Source organism: Leiobunum rupestre, chromosome 10, assembly GCF_980474605.1.
Source record: "Leiobunum rupestre chromosome 10, qqLeiRupe1.1.hap1, whole genome shotgun sequence".
NCBI classification, from domain to species: Eukaryota; Metazoa; Arthropoda; class Arachnida; order Opiliones; family Sclerosomatidae; genus Leiobunum; species Leiobunum rupestre.
The window spans coordinates 26,310,964-26,329,130 of record NC_143393.1 but is presented as its reverse complement, the minus strand read 5'-3'; the positions used below and the strand labels follow the sequence as shown (position 1 = coordinate 26,329,130).

Genomic DNA, 18,167 nt, shown 5'->3' with positions numbered 1-18,167 from the left:
ACAAAGAGCTAAGGAAGGCAATTTTTGACCCCCCTGAGTCACAAGGCCCCTCCTTCCGTGATTCTGTAAACAAAGATGCATACATTCGCAAAGGCGGTGCGTAACTGAAAGCGGCTCCCATAGCAACTAAATTTATTTTAATCCTTACGAATGCAAGCTTAAAATACATAGTTATTATTTTATTATAAAGCTTAAACATCAAAATAACGATTCAGCCTCTTATTTGAGGCCATAAACCCCTAAAATAGTGCGTATTTTTTAGGCGAACATAGCCTAAGCGATAAAGGTAAAAGAGCCTTTTCCGCCATTAGGAAGGTTTCGATTGGGTAAAAAATCGCCACACTGTATCACGTGACGTTCGCGTCATAGGTAGCCCGGGAAATTTTGAATCTTTCAAAAGCCGGTCCCGTTCGGACTCTTCATGAAAGTGAAAGCCGCGAAGGTAAAAAATAAAGTCGGAAAATGGAGATGACAACTATTCGAGATTTAAAACACGGCATGAAAAACCTTAATATGGTTTTTATCGTTTTAGAAGTTGGTAAGGTTAATGAAAAATGGCCAATTTTTATAACTTTTCACTACTTTGCATGGGTTATTATTAATTTTTCAAATGCATTTCTTTAAAATTAAGGACGACCTAATACAACCAAAGATCTCCACGAAGTCAGAACTTGCAAAATAGCTGACAAAACAGCTTCCATAAACTTTTCAGTGTGGGATGAACCTGGAGTTCATATACAACCGGGGGATATTTGTAGGATCACTAAAGGGTATGCGAAAGTTTTTCTAATTAAATATTTGGTATCATCAAAAAACTAACTTATAAATTATCTTAGTTATTCTTCCCTATGGAAAAACTGCCTTACTTTATACACAGGAAAGGGTGGAGAGGTCCAAAAAATTGGAGAGTATGTATTTTAGCCTAAAAGTTTTAAAGCAAGCTTACAGTCCAAGGCATTGTCCTTGTAAAGCTCGCACTGAAACTTACTGTACACACTCATTATCTTAGATTTTGTATGATTTTTACTGAACTACCAAATATGAGCGAACCAAATCCAGAAATGTTACAACAACTACAAGCAAAATTTGTAATTATACAAATTAAATCTAAAAAAGTTTCAATTTTATAATAAAAGTGCTCAAACGTTGTGGTTTTTAATTAATTCATTAAAATTTATATTATACGATGCGACCAAAGAATGACTGCAGTCTGAAAGCAATATTAAGAATTAAAAACCATGAAGTAGCGGCACTTTTATTAAACAGTAAACAATAAATCTAAAAATTTAATTTATAATGAAATTAATTAATTTACAGCAAGCGGAAGCTAGAGGTTCCCCAATATTAAATCAGCCTCTGAGCGGACCAAACCAGACCCCATTAGGACAAACTTCAAACCAAAATTTGCCAAATACGGGAATATTACCTGGTGGTCCGTAATATTATTATTAAAAATTAATTTTATCGAAGGTTATATTAATTTAAATTTGATATAGGAAACGGGCAGGGTTCGTTTATGCCTCGAGGCATGCCCAGGCCGATGATGTTTCCCAATCCCTCTAGTTTACCTGTGAGGCCCTCTCCTATGGCCAATCACAGCAATGGAATGGTAAATAACCATAATAACAACCACAAACCAAGAATGAACAGGAGATAATCCAACCTCGAAATGAATTAGGTTATAAATTAAATAAATTCCCTTTTAAATAAAAAGCTCAAATTAAGTTCACTAAATTATCTTGAGACCAACTAGTTTGTATTTGAATATGCATTCAGAAACGTGTTCTTTGGAAAATATTAAAAATTTATTGACACTTGTGAAATTATCAAGATTTAGTATTTATTTGAACTTACTGTTGACCTTTGTAGTTGAAAAAACTGGCTTGCATTGGCTGGGACATTTTAGGTTACTATTTAGCAAAAATAAATGAAATTCAAGAACAATGAAATACTTTACAATATTTATAACAGACCTTAAAAATCTTTAGAATATTAATTTATTGATATCTATACATAGAGATATATCTTTCTACATTATATACATTTTGTAAACTTTCAACACTTAACTTTTAAAACTAATGATAATATATCATTATAACTTATCTATTTTTTCGATATAGAAGTTCGATTTAAATCTCTTTACATTGCACTAAATACTTATTTTTGCCATACTCTAATATTATCACATGTAATTTAAATGACTGAAGTTGATTTTACTTTCGTGGGAAAGCGGATCGGATTGTAAAGAGTTTGGGATTTCAGGGGTCCATTAGTTCAAAAGGTCAAGAGTTTTTTCACAATTCAATACTTCGCCCACGAATGCTGATATTAACCAAAGGGTCGTTTTTGTCGCTGGTGAAGGGCGTCAGTCCCTTGCAGCGTCTCAGGGTTTCAGTTGGGGCGTGGTTCGTCTTTCTTAAAAGCTTCCGGAAGTCGTAAGGGCCAGAATCGTCGTCATTGGTTGACGTTTTTTTCCGGGGGTCTTTATTGGACATAACGTTCTGCACGGAGATTAGTTGTTGTCTAGGCGCGCCTTTTGATTGGCGGTGTTGTTGTTGATGGTTTAAATTTGATTGGTTATTGTTATTATTGTTGTTACTGTTAATGACGGCGATTGGTGGACGCAGAATTTTACGAAATTGAAACGGTCCTTGGTCGGGGTCCAAATGGGTGTTAGAATCATCGGAACTAGGGTTAGATAATTTAATATAATATAATTTTTACTTTCTTATTAGATGAAATAATACTTTAAAGTATGGTAATGTATTTAAAGTGGGCTTAAATGTAACTAAACTACCACATTCCACATTCATACCTGCGACTATCCGCTCCGGGCGACCTTCTCCACCAACCCTCGATTTCCGCCATAGTTGGTCTTTTCCCCGAAGAATTTGACTTTTGACTTTTCGGGCTGCCCGATTCGACCGGTGACGGAACCCCACTGCTAGCCCCGCTTGAGCTGTTGGCCTGATTATCATTTTTATTGACTAGCCTTTGCGTCGGTCGGCTTCCGAATAAATAACTTCTCGGTACCGGTTCTAATAGAAACAATCATTTTTATAAACTACGATTGGTCACATCAGGAAATTATATACGTATACACTTGAAGTGTCTAAAGATGTAGAGAGGTGGGCACTAATGATTCCCATAAAAACGAAAGTAGTTTACAGCCGAGATTTCCACATTGTAATCCGCTAAATACGGCGCTGATTCGACATTAAACCATGTCTCAAATGGAAGTTCATTTACTTCATTCAAAATTATAGAATAACCTAGTTTTGAGAACGAATTGAGATTTCTTAAAGGAAGTATGACATTTCATACCAGGTTTAGCAGAGACTAGATGTTCTTGGCACTAGTCAGGGCCGTGCTTAGGGGGTGGCGAGCCGGGCGGTCGCCCAGGGCCGCTAAAATTTTACCATAATGATGTATATACCGGAGGGCCTCTACACTCAGTTTCGCCCATGCATTTCGCCCGGGGCCGCGAGACCTCTAAGCACGGCCCTGGCACTAGTTACGTTAAAACAAGCTGTAGAGCGTGTTAGCAGACGGTTTTTCGATTGAGTTCACACTCCGTTTTAAGCAGTGGTGTAACTAGATAAATTGGGCCCCAATGCAAAGGGGACACCAATTACAGTTCATCCGTCTTGATGGGCGGTTAAGCCTGCGGTACCCTATAAATGAGTTAGCACCCGATGCATCGCATTGGGTGCATTGGCCAAGTTACGACATTGCTTTTAAGAGTCACTGAATCGGTTGAATTTTAAGGACAACATAATAACGTGTTTTGGGAAACGATAAAGTATTCCGGGGTCACGAGACAGAAAGGGTGTAACTCTACAGTGTCCATGGTGGAGCTAGCTGAAATTCGACACGAATTTTTCAAACACTTCAGTGGCCCTTTAAAAGTTTTAATACGTTTTCTGATATTTTTAGAGCGGCTTCTTAGCAAGTGCCCCAGCCCCCAATGAATTTGAGATTACCTATTGTGTCCGACCCCCTGAAATCCAGCCTGTTGCAACGGAGTTACATTCCAAGCAAAGACTATAAGCGTATATATAGTCTTTGATTCCAAGTGTATACATAGATAATTCCCTAGTGATATTGATAACAGTATGGCGACTAACCGTCTTTGGGATCTCCGGATTGAATGAGTCCTACCCATTTTCCCATCACGATATTTTCTCGTTCCTTATTTTCGAAGAGTTGCCTGTTCAAACCCTCTCGCATCAACTTGGCCACGTCTAATTCTTGGTCTCTCTTTTGCCTTTGACACGGAAAAAACACATTTGTCAACGTACAAAAACTAAGAAAAATAAAATGCCGCTATAAAGAAGGAACTAATTCGCTTAATATAACTAAGGTGGTGCCTTGGGTATTAGCCTAGCCTAGCTGAATATATCTCTTAATAGAGAAGTACCCATCCGCGACTTGACGGAAAATTATCTCATTAAAGGGCCCCACCGGCATTTGAAAAAATTACCACGTGGTAGCAGATACGACCAATCATATTCTGGAAACAAGCGCGTGAAAGTGCTTAAATTCAAACGCCGGTGTGTCCCTTTAAAAAGTGCCGCGATCCTATGAAAGCTCGTGTTCAGTGATGCCAGATCACGAAAATGAAATTTCCCTTTCACGGCGTTAAAATATCAATTTTCGGACTTATAATTCCCTAGTTTTCCAAAAACCCGAGAAACATTTCGGATTTACCTAGAAAATGACATAAGTAACCCTGGGAAAAGTGGATTTCATGGTTATCAAATTAATTATTCCTGTATTCCCCTATTACCGAAAATAAAACGCCATCTATATTATCAATATCGAACTATATACCCATAATAATTCTCTAATATTGTTTGATTTTTCCGTTTAGTGGTTTAACGAAAGCTTAAAAAGTAAAGAAAGATTACAGGCTTCCCATTCGACCAAAGCATTACCATCGTTTGCTATTTGTATTGTATTTATTTTTACAAAATTTAATTAATTTTGTCAGATCTTGCGTTTTTTTTATCTAATTTCCCTTTTTCGAATTCTAAATTTCCCTCGATCTGGCATCACTGTAGGTGTTTCATTTACAGTGTCTACTTCTATTGTATATAATAACAATAATAATAATAATAATCAGCTCGGCTAATACCCAAGTAACCACCCTAGACCTAAGTCATCGAGCGACTTTTAAAGCCTTTAATTCAGGTGGCCGGGTTACAATGCGTAGGAGGGTGGTGGGGAGGAGTGGGGAGAGAACTTGCAAACTCAACGCAGAAGGAGTTGTTCCGAGTTTTCACCCAGTGCCACAGGCTGGGATCGAACCCGGCTCCTTTTGCTGCAAGGCGAAAGTGCTAACCACTCCGCCACCCCACATATATTACACCCCTCTGGTTTATTGAAAGCAATGGTTATCACTAGGAATGAAAGCAATTGTTATCACTAGGAATGAAAGCAATGGTTATCACTAGGAAATAAGGATCGAGCGCCAGACAAAATAGTTAAGGCACACGAACGACCTGCGGGGTTTGGCTCTATTTTCGTATAAAATGAGCGGGGCATCCCAGGGAAGGTCTTCCTCCTGGTCATCTTCGTCCTCGGAATCGTCTTCCGATTCGCCATCGTCCTCGCTTTATTATAACCATTAACAAGAATCCGACCGTTTTAAGCAGCGTTAAAGTACAAACAAAGCCGTGTTATTAATCGTATCAGCTTCGGAATAACACGTCAATTCAAGGTGTCCAACTGCCGCGGTGATTATCGTTGTTCGAAACTGACCTTTTGTTTTCAGCCACGATGGTATCGTAATATCTGGAATTGTCCTCGTAGAACGGTGGTTTCGTATTGGGCCGAGGTGACCTCGTCTTTAGAAAGATATCCATATTATTGATCGCCTGGTTTAACTTATAATGAACTGCAAACTTACGTTTTCCAATTTGGTTTCGATGTTGTTCGTAGTTCGTTGTTGAGGTTGATGGTTAGGAGAGTCGTCGCTTGAGAAATTATTTTGTTTGTTGTTACAATCCCGAAATCGTTTCCACTGTCTTTGGATCGTTCTGGCAGCGTGTTCCTCGAAATTTCCCAAGATTTCTTTGTGATTTAGCAATAATGACTTTCAATTTTAATTTTCAAAAAAAAAAATATTTTTTAATCCATTGTTTTACCTTTCTTTCTGCTTCTACGACGCTCCATTATCGGTTTTAAATGTTTCCGAGCCAAATAACCTCGGGCATCTACCAATAAGTTTAAGGTTAGAAACACCGAAAAACTAATAAAATCGTTCAACAGCGTACATTTTTGAATAGCCGTTGCTGCCTCGTGACTAACGTACTTGTCCAGTTTTTTTATATAGTCTGTTTGAGATGAAAGTTTGAGAATGGAACCACTTATTAGATATCCTATATCAGTCGCCACTTACTTTTGGCTTCTTCCTCTTGTAACCTCAAGAACTCGAGTCTTCGTTCCTTGTTCCTTTCTCTCCTGGTCAACCAACCTCTGGCGTCTTCAATGATACACATAGAAAACCCGAGGTTAATTTCACTTAAACAATTCGAGGCTTTAAGCCTTACATTTTTGCATGATGACGACACTCCTGGCGACTGCCCACTTCTCTTTCGCCGCCCTTCTCTTCGCCAACCATCGCCGGCAGATGGCCTGCACTTTGACGATCTTATTGATTTGTTCCTCGTACAACAGCGACAAGTATTCGACGTGGTAGTACTTCAGAAACACCTTCGTTTTTCCAATAGCCCAACCGTCCATCCGCAAACGGATAAGTAGCAATCGGGCGTTCTCCTGGTTGGCCACCACTCGCTCTTCGTAACCAAATGCCAAGAAACAGTAACTACAAAAAAATTCGATAACGACAGAGTTAACATTTTGGACTGGTTGACGTCAGTGACAGCTCGCTTACCGTCTCAGAAAATCGGAGAACGGAAGGCGATGCGAAAACCCTTGTTGGCGGATCCTAATGGTTTCCAAAACTCCGGTGTACTGTAGTTGTTCTAGAACCTTCTGTCTCGAAAAGGAAGCGGCCATCTTGCTGTCGTTTGGTTTCAAACAGCGGACGAAATGCGGCGTTCCAGAGACAATTTTATGCAAGAGATCCATCAACGAATAACGATAATACGTGGCCACTGTTTGCAAGTTACGCGTTTGACTAACCAGTCCATGCACACCCCTCTGTTGGGGCAAGATATTAAGATTTCAATATATACGAGTAAATTGCAATGACTACCTTCGTCGTCCATTCTTCCTTGAAGATTGGAGAGCGAGATCGGTCACCGTCTTCGGTGATATTGTTACATAAATGACCAGTCTTAGTCAGCGGAGCTTGGAACAGAGTTTGGACGATGGGGTAATCGGACTGACGAAGTAAATGGACGATTTCAGGTGGCACAAAGTTGCGGTTCTTCTCCAAGAAGTTATGGGCCGAGTAGTTAACCTTCGTGATGTAGCGTTACAATTAGTAATAACAACCTTTGACATGCCGTCAAAGACTCACCTTTCCAGCGTAATGTTTAATCGTAAACTGCAAGGCGTTCGACCGCGGACGCACGTAGTAAGGAGATCGAATATTGTTGTGAAATTTGTCTTAATTGAGGGAAAAATAATCAGTTTAACCTTCAAACGACCTTTAATAAAAAGCGCGTCTACTTACCTATGAGGCTCTGGTCGGTCGCGTTAGGAAAATGACTTTCTTCGTCTAGGAGAGCTAACAAACCCAGCGGTTTGGCTAGAAACATGTCCAATACTGGACGGTTGTCACTGAACTTCACCAAATCTACTTTGATTCCTTCACTCTTGTACTCTTGCTGCAAGGTAAATGGCGAAAGTTTTTGTAAGATGCGTATTGCGCTTTCAAAGCGAAAGCTGCTAAGCGTATACTTGAATTCTTACTTGTTCCCAAGCGAAAACGTGCTGGTTGAAGAAATACTGGATTTGCTCGTTGGCGATATTAATACACAACTGCTCGAAAGAGTTTTTGTGGAAATTCTCGAAGCCAAAGATGTCTAATAGACCCACGGAGAGCGGCTCGCCACTGAATTAGTTAAGTTTTGTGTAAGAAACTGGACCGGGACAAATGTTTAAAGCGAACTTACTACACTATCCTTCCCAACGACAGCAAACGATTGATTTCATTGACAATCCAATCGAATAATCGGCCATAGACGGCTTTGGCCATGGCGTCTCTCAAAGCCGCCGCTTCGGTGGCACTGTTGTACCTGACTATGGACTCACCTCGCGTTACCACACTCGTGGACGTTAAAGCTTGAGACAGAGAGCTACTACTAATACCCAAAAGGCTCGCCACTGTTCAGATGGACAACACAAATTAATGGCGACTATTTAGAGCTTAAAATTTATTTAAAAAAAAACTTTTTTACCAATGGTCACTTTCTCCTCATTTCTGATTTGACTCTTGTTGGAGTTGTGTTCGGTTTCGGTTTCCACCACTTCGATATCTCCCAAATGAAGAATGGCGGCCAAGACGCTGTATATTATGTCAATTTCCTGCGATACATAAACGCGTTAGATCAACCATTTTCCCCGACATTGCTTGGTTAATTGCTCACATTTGGTCGAAATCCGAGTAGACGAAACCCTTGCTTAATGTTGCGAAACGTCCTTACGTTGGCTTCCGATCCTTTGTTACTCGACAACCCTCCCTGCAAATACCTGTGTCGTCTATTGCAGTCCTGGTCCAAGAAGTACTCGCCCAGACGGTCCTCAGCGGCCAGACCATCGTATAAATAGTAGAAGATGTGAAAATTTTTCTCACCCCTTCAAATAATCTCGTTTTAGTTGAATTAATTTAAAACCAAAGCCACTCGAAAAACGATGTGTTCAGTATCAAAAAGGCTGTTTTCACAAGTCTTAAAAAGTTAAGCAACAAACACTAGGAGAACGCAGCTAGTCTTTAAACACGCTAACGCAGTGTAGTGTACAAATTTCATTGAACGAACCTTTACACTGAACGTGTAATTTTCCCCTTCCGACGGCAGCAGGCGCTAAAGCGTCTAACCAATGAAAACTGTACAAAATAAAATGCACGACTTTTGACGGATTGCATTCTCCTTTTGTGGGGAGCTGTGTTTGTTGCTCCTAGGTTTCCACTAGCGAGCGTCAGCATGCATTTTTCCTTACGCTCGTCAAACCGTTTGAACATCCGAAAGTTGAGTGACGCGCCATAAGCCCACAACGCGCGCTAGTGGAAACCAAGGCTTAGGCTTAGAAAATGTTTTGCGCATCAACGCTCGCCTTCGCGGGGTTTTGCACTTAAAGTACCACCTAATCCTTGGAAATTTAAATAACGTGGTTTAGGAAGTGCATAGGTACGACTTATCCATTTGACGGTAGGGGTAATCTGAAATTCATCCCAAATGTTTCAAACGATAAATACAACGTTTTTTCTGGTGCCGACTCTCGCCCTTTTTGTCCCAGTGAAAATCAGCCTTAAGGAAAATCGCGATAGTTTAGGAGGCCAAAGAACGTTACGAAAAAATGGACAAACTAATTAAGAGACTAGCGTTAGTAGAGTGGCTTCAACGTATGAAGATGAAAGATTACTGACGGGGCTTGCCAGACGACTCGGGATTGTTCGAGCAAGTAGACGGATAATTTGGCTCCCGTGATCTTCCCGGATCGAGTGAAGGTCAAATCGAGGAACTTCCCAAAGCGACTAGAGTTATCGTTGATGCCCGTTTTGGCGTTCCCGAAGGCCTCCATCAGCGGGTTGACTTGCAGGATCTTCTCCTCGAGGTTGCGGTTGGGCGCCTTCCCCAGCGACACCAAGTGGCGAACCAAGAAGTTGGCGCTCTCGGTTTTACCCGATCCACTCTCTCCGCTGATGACGACGCACTGAAAAGAAACCATCATCAATGACTCGTTTTCCTCATGGTACTTGTCAGAAAATGGCTAAGGTCGGTGAGAATTGATCTCCGTCGCAGATAAATATTAATGGGTTGATCGCTTTGACGCGTTCTCTTAGTTTTGGAGAACGCGACCCGTGTTTTACGCAACCAAACAATCGCTTCTTACTTCCTCGTAGCCACGCTTTTTAAAGCGCTATCCTTGTTCTCTAAAATATGTTTCCCAGCGTAACTATCCGCTATAGACCGATACACATCTGTTAATGGAGAAAATCCTTTCACAGGGATAACATTAGAGGTCACGTTTTAATACCCGAAGTCTGGCCAGATGGCGTCAACGGTCTCAAGCGTAAATATTTTAAAGTTATCTAAACACCGCGAAAATTATTACTGTTTCTTTTAACTTAGAATTTCCAGTTGCTTGTTTATAGTTATTACCATAGGCCTATCATAAGGTTCCCATAACAATTAAAGGTCTAGGTCAAATTTTTGACGATCACATACCCGTTATTAAGAGGTAGGCATTTAAAATCTGTATCTCCTAGTGGCTACGTCCTCAACTATGCATTTCTGAAATAAATTTCGCGAAATGCATAATGAAGGCGCGCAAGCCGTGCGCGAATGTTTTTAAACTTAGAACCACGTGGGAGAAATCTCCGCCGCGAGTCCTTAGCACCGTAGCCAAGGCTTATTCCCAATTCTATCGCTTTTAAACTTATAATTAACACTTATCGTTGCAAAATGATTCATCAGAGACTAAAACTGGCTATTAGAAATAGGAGTTATGTTTCTGAAGATATATATTTTTTTTAAATTGAGATTTAGATGCGTTTTCTGCGGGCATTTATCAACCCGAGCGTCCTAGCTAAGGCAGTGTTGTGTACAAATTTCATTGGACGAACCTTTACGCTGAACATTTTAGGGTCGGGGGGGAGAAGACAATTTCCGAAGTTTCCCCTCCCGACGGCAGCAGGCGCTAAAGCGTCTAACCAATGAAAATTGTACACAAGAAAATTCACGACTTTTGACGGGTTGCGTTCTCCTTGTGTGAGGTCTGTTGCTCCTAGGTGGCAGCCTGTACAGACACTATCACAAAGAGGCGACGATCTTTCCCTTCCATTCCTTCAAAAATGTCAATGAATTTGAATGCTAATTAACGTGGGATAACGAGCGAGACTTTCATATGGACACGTAAATTTGACATTTCGTAACGTTTAAAGGGGGGCATTTTTCCGAATGGAATCACACAAAAAAAGGAATTCCATTTATATGGAAAATATATGACATTAAAAGTCAAAACAGGACAAAACGTCTTGAAAAGAGAAACGAACTCCCACTTTTATTGTATCTCTTTGTCGCGCCTCGTAACTTGCGATAATATTATTTCCGCATCTTTATCCAAATAAACAAGTTTCGCGGAAGACCAATGGTCCCCTTTCAACTGGCATTCCTTTTAACTATGTTGAACCGACCCTACCACTTCTTTGACCCCGTTTACTCTCCCTCAAAAGGTCACGCGAGTAGTGGACAAGTTGGACGAGACCATCTGTATCCTCGTTTCTCAACAGACAATGAATTAATAATATCATAAGTAACATAATTCCTCTAAGTATAACACTTGTAGCTCATGCACTTTTTCCTAATTACTTCCTTTCTTCACCAAAGATAAATCAGGAAAACGACTAGCAACTCTGTAACCAAGAAGTTAAACCCTCTTTTGTGATTGGAATTTTTTTATTGGTCATCCAAAAGGAGTCAGAGTTCAAATTCAGCGGCTAAATACGCATTAAACCTAAAAATATGGAGGTATTGAAAATCACGCGTCAAATTATCGGAATATCACGTTAAAGGAAGTTGGGTTATATTAGTTCACGGCGCCGCAACCAAGGGGCGCTATTTAGAAAACAATTAGGGTGCACTGTGAAGAAAGGATGTAGTAATAAAAATTGCAAATGTCACACTTAGAGGTATTATGTTACATATGATAATATTAAGAATGTATTGAGGCAGAAGTAATTGAACCGTAGTTATCAAAATAGCGCTCTTAATTTGGAGGGCGTTTTCCTGATGGAAATGATGAGAAAATCGAATCAAATAAAAGCTAATTTCTATCCCCGTCTTTTGACGTGATAAATTGCGCTTGGGAATTTTGGGTATAGCTATTTCTATGTATACAAAATGGTTTGATAAAAACAAAAACGTATGTTTTTTCGAATAAGAATAAAAATAGCTACTTTATTTACACAGTAAAAGTTTAAAAGTTTAACATTTAGTACGCGGCGACTAGTTTCGCGCTCTGTTCAGTGGCATCATCAGGTCTGGTTTTGACAAATTAAAATATACAAATTACGGTTTGGGAGAACCACGTGACAAAACTGGAAAGCTACAAGACCAAAAAATAATACAGAAAAATATTCATGAAGCTGGTTTACCACAATTCAGCTAAAAAGCTACCCGGACCATTATCTCTGTTCAAGCTTAGATTTAATTTCCGTTTTTTAATTATTTGCAATGACTCTCTAATATTTAATTTAAAATAATTTTCAACGTAGGCGATATGTTTAGGTTTATTAAAAGATATTTTATGGGTAGGGTTATCCGCGATATGTTCCGCCAGAGCAGAGTTGTAAGATTTCTTTTTTTTATGTCATTTTTATGTTCGTTAAAACGTTTGTAGAAATTTCTAATGCATTGGCCTGCGTAGCTTTTTTCACAGGAACAATTTTTCGGCCTAGGAAAGCGCTAAATTTCAAATTCGATGTCAAAATGTAACTTCATAAGGAAAACGCCTCCAACACGGAGAGTATAGCAGTTTGATAACTTCGGTTAATTTACTTTTGATTGAGGTGAATAAGGAATATGTGGGCAGCACCTTCGTGATTCCCGGAAAAAAACCACACCCTTTCGCATTTCCTCTGGTAATATTTCCTCCTTCCGGTGGGCCTGGGGGGGGGGGGGGGGGCTCTCCGGTGTAAGTAGATAATATCTTCCGGGAATCATGATAACATTTTATTCCACATATTCTCTGTTAACCCAAATACATTCTTGGTAATATATATAGTACGAGATAAGGAGACTAGGATGTGTACATTTTTCAATAACGATCACAATACAACTAACGATGTAAAATAAGCAACATTTTCCCAAATTAAATAGTGAAAATCATTATAACCCTCAATTTAACAGCACTATTTTCTTCCCCGAAACATCTTTCTAAAAATAAGCGGGAGCCGGGTCGTGCAGATACATTTTGGGCCCAGGGAAAACTATCTCATCGTGGGCCCTTGTAACCGAATTTTTCAAGAACAGGGTGCTGGTGAAGAGCAAGGCGATGAGCCCCTATCCTACCGGGCACCCAAAAAGCACGCCCTTTTACGGTGGGCCCCCCTTATTTTCCCCCTTGGATAAATTATAGTAGTTCCTACCTAGATATATCACTATATAGTCCCGCGTGCATTTGCTAAGTGTTTGTTAGGGTCCAGTCTTGTAGAAGGCTACATGTACGTGTTACGGGAGTTTCGGAAATTCTCCGCTAACTTCGCCGAAGCGGTGCTGCTGCCGCAAAAGCCATTTGCTGGTCAGGTTTTATTTCAAGTGATATATCCAGGTAGGAACTACTATTATTAATCCAAGCTCCGCCCCCTCGCTGAGTGGCACATGTTTCGAGCTACCAACATTGGCAGGATAGTAAGTCGGATACCTCACTTTAATATATACGGTATGTACTTCTGATATTACCTGATTATGTTTCTGATGTAGCATGGAGTGATAGGCGCTGTCGGCGACCGCGAAGATGTGGGGAGGATTATTGGCTTTGGCTTGGTTCCGATACCTAAACGACACCATGTCCGAATAGATGGGCAACTGTTGAAAGGGATTGAGGGCCAGTAGAATGTCCCCGATGTAAGTATAGATTTGACCTCTTTGGTATCGAGACGCCAGTTGTTCCACGACCACATCCTAAAGAAACGGAAAATCAGTTTAAAACACTAATTACTGACATTAAATCGAAGATACTAATATTTTGAATAGCTCAACTACTTTCCTATGTCTTTTAAAGAGAATATCACCTCGGGTATTTGGTGTTGAACACCAACGTTTGCAGCTCTGGCCGTTATCGCCTTGGCTTTAGAAATGTTTGGCGCCACTGTACAGGGAAATGTTTTCCAATTTAGCGTCACGTGGAAATAAGTCCAAAATTAACTACGTTGGGTTCATTTAAAGGTAATATAACCCGCGTAGCAATCTTTATGGAAGACCCCTTCAATTTTTCAAATTACCCTTTACAGTGGCGCCAAACATTTCTAAAGCCGAGGGTATATTCCCTTTAACTACGACTCCGCGAAAATGGAGGGGGTCGAACTATAAATCCTAATCTCCCCCAAGATGGCGACCGTAAATTAGAAGCGTCAAATTCATAGCATACCACGAGCCGTTTTCTAACGGGCGCTTGGCCGTTTTCCATCTCTCAAAATACATACATTCGCGACCAAATACAATTCGCGACTCGTAAACTTTCCTTGAGAATCTAAATTTGGTAAAACAAAACCATCCGTATCCATCCCAAAATGGGCAATAATCTTCCATCAAAGTAGAAAAAAGCAGAACCCATCGTCGTCATTGGCAAAAGCAAAACCCCCACCCACGAAACGGAAGCGGTCCGTGTATTTCCTCCTACAAAATATTCCAATCAAGAATTCAAGATTATCATTTTAATAGAATCTGTTCAGGCAAGGTTAACAACCACAACGTCGAGAAGTAGAAAAAACGAAACGGGAACTCCTCCCCATTTTTGTCGAATGTTTCGCCAAGAATCCGATACGACTGAGTTCTATCGCATAAAAGATTTCTACCGGAGACAGGGTGATGTTTTGAGATGTGCTGTTGTTAAGCCTTGGTTAAGCGTGGCAGGTTTTTTTCGATTGAAGAAGGTTTCTTTCAATTTCGGACTAACCTCGGAAAGGCACTCGAGTGCGGCTAAGTCGTCATGGCAAACGGGCTGCGGGCGGGACTTCCGGTCGGTCTTTAACTGACCATGCTTCGTGGTGACCTCCGGTGGCCTTCGCGCGTAGCCAAGCTCCCTTTGTTCCAACATGATGGCACGTAATTGAACTCGAACCTGTCGCGTACAAACGTACAAAAACATTCTTTAGACTAGACGCAAAAAAAAAAATGGATATAGACAAGGCTTAACTTAATCTTTAGCTCTAACCCATTGTAAGCGCTGTTAAATTGTCTGAAAGACTGTTGTGTGGTTTTTTTCACTTAGTTGCTTAGCCTTTCATAATAGTTTATGTTTGTGGTATAGAATTGCAGAATTGCAACAGTGTCGAGGTTAATTTTAAATTAATTCCATATTGGGATTTTTATAATAGTTAAGGATACTTCGAATTTAAAGTCTTAAAAATTGACCGTTTAAATAAAAATGTTTTTCCTCAATGAAGGAAGACATCAGATCGGAAATTGTTTACGCGACAACGTGTCTTCGTCACGCCCCAAAGACGTCGCTAAAAGAAGGATTTATCGAACTTTTTCTAAGGTCCCTCACTCGCACGTTTTGTAGCTTTTCACCGGCTACGATTTTTCGACATTTTGGAGTACGGTTTTAATCGTTATTTTATCTATATGTTATTCAGATTTAAAAAATTTCAACAATAAATGTTTGAATAAATCACGAATAGGCCAAAATCACATTTCAGTTAAACACGACTTTTGGTCCTAAATAGCTCAAGCAAGTTTACTACAAACACGATAACGATGAAAATAATACGCTACAGATCTGTAACGATGAAAATAATATGTTACAGATCTGTAACGATGAAAATAATATGTTACAGATCTGTAATTATGAAAATAATACGTTAAACATCTGTAACGATACAAATACGTAATAGATCTGTAACGATACAAAACGTAATACATCTGTAACGATACAGAACCTAATAGATCTGTAACGATACAAAACGTAATAGATCTGTAACGACACAAATACGTAATAGATCTGTAACGATACAAATACGTAATAGATCTGTAACGACACAAATACGTAATAGATCTGTAACGACAAATACGTAATAGATCTGTAACGATACAAATACGTAATATATCTGTAACGATACAAATACGTAATAGATCTGTAACGATACAAATACGTAATAGATCTGTAACGATAAGAATACGTAATAGATCTGCGACGATAAAACTACGTTATAAATCTGTAACGATAAAAATACGTTATAAATCTGTAACGATAAAAATACGTTATAGATTTGTAACGATAAAAATATGTTTTCGCTCCTCAACCCTAACAAATCCGCAAAGACATTCTGCTACAATTAAAAAAGCCAGATTTACGAACAAGCGTTATCTGGAATCCAGCAGTTCCACGCCGTTTAAAGGCTAATGATTCTAGCTTTTCTGTACAATTTGATGAAACGTGATAATTACCTCTTCGGCGTTAACGGGCACCTGTAGAATGAAAGGGTGTTCCATCAACTCCGATATCATCGGCCGCAGTTCGAAATCTTTGACTAAACATCTTTGAAACCATAAAGGACACATAATTAGTGGAATGCGTCAAAACGTCTTTAAACAACGAGCGACACTAACTCTGAAAGGAAATCGTTAAATTCTTCAGTCCAAGATGCCTCGTGTTTCAGCTTGGGGGGCGGGTTTCTGTAAAGATCGCGAAAGCATTCGGATTAGGCGAATCTGTTCAAAGACCAAGCCCTTCGAAGGTCACGAGCGCAAGGTCACCTTGGAATTTGAAAGAGAGCTCTCATTGGATGAATATCGGCCAATGGCGGTTCACCATCGGCCAATTCTATGGCGGTAATACCCAACGACCAAACGTCGCAGCGGACATCGTACGAATAATCCAATTGTTGTTCGCAAGCGATTACCTGCGGATTAAATCGTTAGGAATATTTCCGTTTTAGCGGGATATTTTGAAATCGGGCCCGACCTCGGGACTCATCCAATACGGTGTGCCAACGGATGTATTTCGCTTCCCGAAAGTCTCGGTGAGATGAGACGAAACACCTAAGGGCGATATACTCTCGAATTAGTATCAATGTTTACGATATGCTCAACTGCTCAATGAGGACTTGTACGCCATCAAATATATTCCTTACCGAAGTCCACTAGTTTGATATGTCCGTCTTCGGTTAGCAGGATATTATGACCTTTGATGTCGCGGTGCATACAGTGGTTAGAATGCAAGTACCTTAATGCCTAACGAAAACACATTTTTCTAATTATTCATTTCATTATATTTGGCATATTAATTAATTTTATTAATAGTTATCCCTACGTCCATAGTTTCGCGTAAGATGTATGCTATGATGATTTCCGGCAGGTTTTTTCCCCTTTTCCGAAGGCCTTGGATAAGATCCGTTACAGAACCGCCGGTACAGAGCTAATAATAATTAAAATCATCATTTCTATTAGTTAGTTTATTAAAATATAAAAAAAACATAATGTTTTAAAATAAATGTTGACTATATATTTCAAGCTACCCTATATTTTGTTTGATTTATTGTAGAGGAAATAACTAAATTTCGAAAATAAACGTATGGTTTATAAGTATGGTTTGTTACGTGGATTAAAGCAGTAAGTGTCAAAAGTTCCGAAACTTGGAAATAAATCACTTGGATATTCTCAACTCTTATTAAACTGGTTTATTTCCAATTTTTTTCAAACACTTCAAAACGGAATTGAAAACTTGGCTAAAAAAACGAGCGTTTTCTCTTAAGACCGAAGAGACACACAGTAGTCGTCTAGTAGGGGACTCATACCCTTAAATTAAATGTTCCAGATGCAATTTACATAAATATATACATTTATACCGGCACAATTTTTTTCTCAACTGCACGCTCGAATTGGCGCTATACTTCGAAATTTAAGACGATATATTTTGACGAGTTTTTAAATATATTTTCACGCAGCGAATCTTCGACAGACCTTTGATAGTATAAAAAAAATATCAATTCAAATTTAATACAGGCCAATTTTCTTCGAATCGATTCGAAATGCGCGCCACCGAGCGGCGAAATTTAGAAAGATATTTTTTTGATCAAATGGTGGAGATCTCTGAAAAGATCTTACGGATGAAGATGACAAAAAAGAAAAAAACGATTTTTCCATTGGAATAATTCCTTATTTCCGATAACTAAAATGGGACGTTTCCGATGCAGTTTTTTTGCTGTCGTTGTCGCAAATCTAAGGCTTAGCTCAAGCGTATCACGCAGTGCCCGATAACTTTTTTTTAGAGTATGATAAAAATCTACAAAAATATATCAAGAACAAGGT

The 18,167-nt window shown here is 39.5% G+C and overlaps 2 protein-coding genes across 4 annotated transcripts in view; one reads left to right on the top strand and one right to left on the bottom strand.

Annotated features, from left to right (window-relative positions):
- Positions 1-83: 83 nt before the first annotated feature.
- On the top strand, positions 84-1,799 carry LOC149925251 (SOSS complex subunit B1). Its single transcript, XM_090160353.1, has 6 exons — positions 84-538; positions 632-770; positions 837-908; positions 1,010-1,088; positions 1,318-1,432; positions 1,497-1,799. The coding sequence occupies exons 1-6, from the start codon at positions 463-465 to the stop codon at positions 1,655-1,657; spliced, it is 642 nt and encodes a 213-aa protein (XP_090016479.1). The 5' UTR covers positions 84-462; the 3' UTR covers positions 1,658-1,799.
- Positions 1,800-1,808: 9 nt separating this feature from the next.
- The window catches only part of ninaC (STKc_myosinIII_N_like and MYSc_Myo21 domain-containing protein ninaC), a 47,070-nt gene continuing 30,711 nt past the window's right edge, over positions 1,809-18,167 (bottom strand). For 2 of the 3 annotated variants that reach the window (XM_090160348.1, XM_090160349.1), the window contains exons 6-32: positions 17,170-17,274; positions 16,991-17,090; positions 16,822-16,898; positions 16,614-16,759; positions 16,467-16,532; positions 16,305-16,395; positions 14,812-14,976; positions 13,596-13,817; positions 9,560-9,846; positions 8,562-8,769; positions 8,373-8,499; positions 8,088-8,298; positions 7,885-8,026; positions 7,646-7,799; positions 7,490-7,578; positions 7,223-7,429; positions 6,899-7,167; positions 6,555-6,829; positions 6,404-6,487; positions 6,279-6,338; positions 6,150-6,218; positions 5,912-6,075; positions 5,764-5,849; positions 5,505-5,615; positions 4,128-4,267; positions 2,816-3,038; positions 1,809-2,688 (exon numbers count right to left, since the gene is read on the bottom strand). In XM_090160348.1, coding sequence (XP_090016474.1) covers positions 2,295-2,688; positions 2,816-3,038; positions 4,128-4,267; positions 5,505-5,615; positions 5,764-5,849; positions 5,912-6,075; positions 6,150-6,218; positions 6,279-6,338; positions 6,404-6,487; positions 6,555-6,829; positions 6,899-7,167; positions 7,223-7,429; positions 7,490-7,578; positions 7,646-7,799; positions 7,885-8,026; positions 8,088-8,298; positions 8,373-8,499; positions 8,562-8,769; positions 9,560-9,846; positions 13,596-13,817; positions 14,812-14,976; positions 16,305-16,395; positions 16,467-16,532; positions 16,614-16,759; positions 16,822-16,898; positions 16,991-17,090; positions 17,170-17,274 — 4,272 coding nt within the window. In that variant the 3' untranslated portion in view covers positions 1,809-2,294. The remainder of the gene's footprint in view (positions 2,689-2,815; positions 3,039-4,127; positions 4,268-5,504; positions 5,616-5,763; positions 5,850-5,911; positions 6,076-6,149; positions 6,219-6,278; positions 6,339-6,403; positions 6,488-6,554; positions 6,830-6,898; positions 7,168-7,222; positions 7,430-7,489; positions 7,579-7,645; positions 7,800-7,884; positions 8,027-8,087; positions 8,299-8,372; positions 8,500-8,561; positions 8,770-9,559; positions 9,847-13,595; positions 13,818-14,811; positions 14,977-16,304; positions 16,396-16,466; positions 16,533-16,613; positions 16,760-16,821; positions 16,899-16,990; positions 17,091-17,169; positions 17,275-18,167) is intronic. The other variant, XM_090160350.1, reaches the window with a different exon arrangement.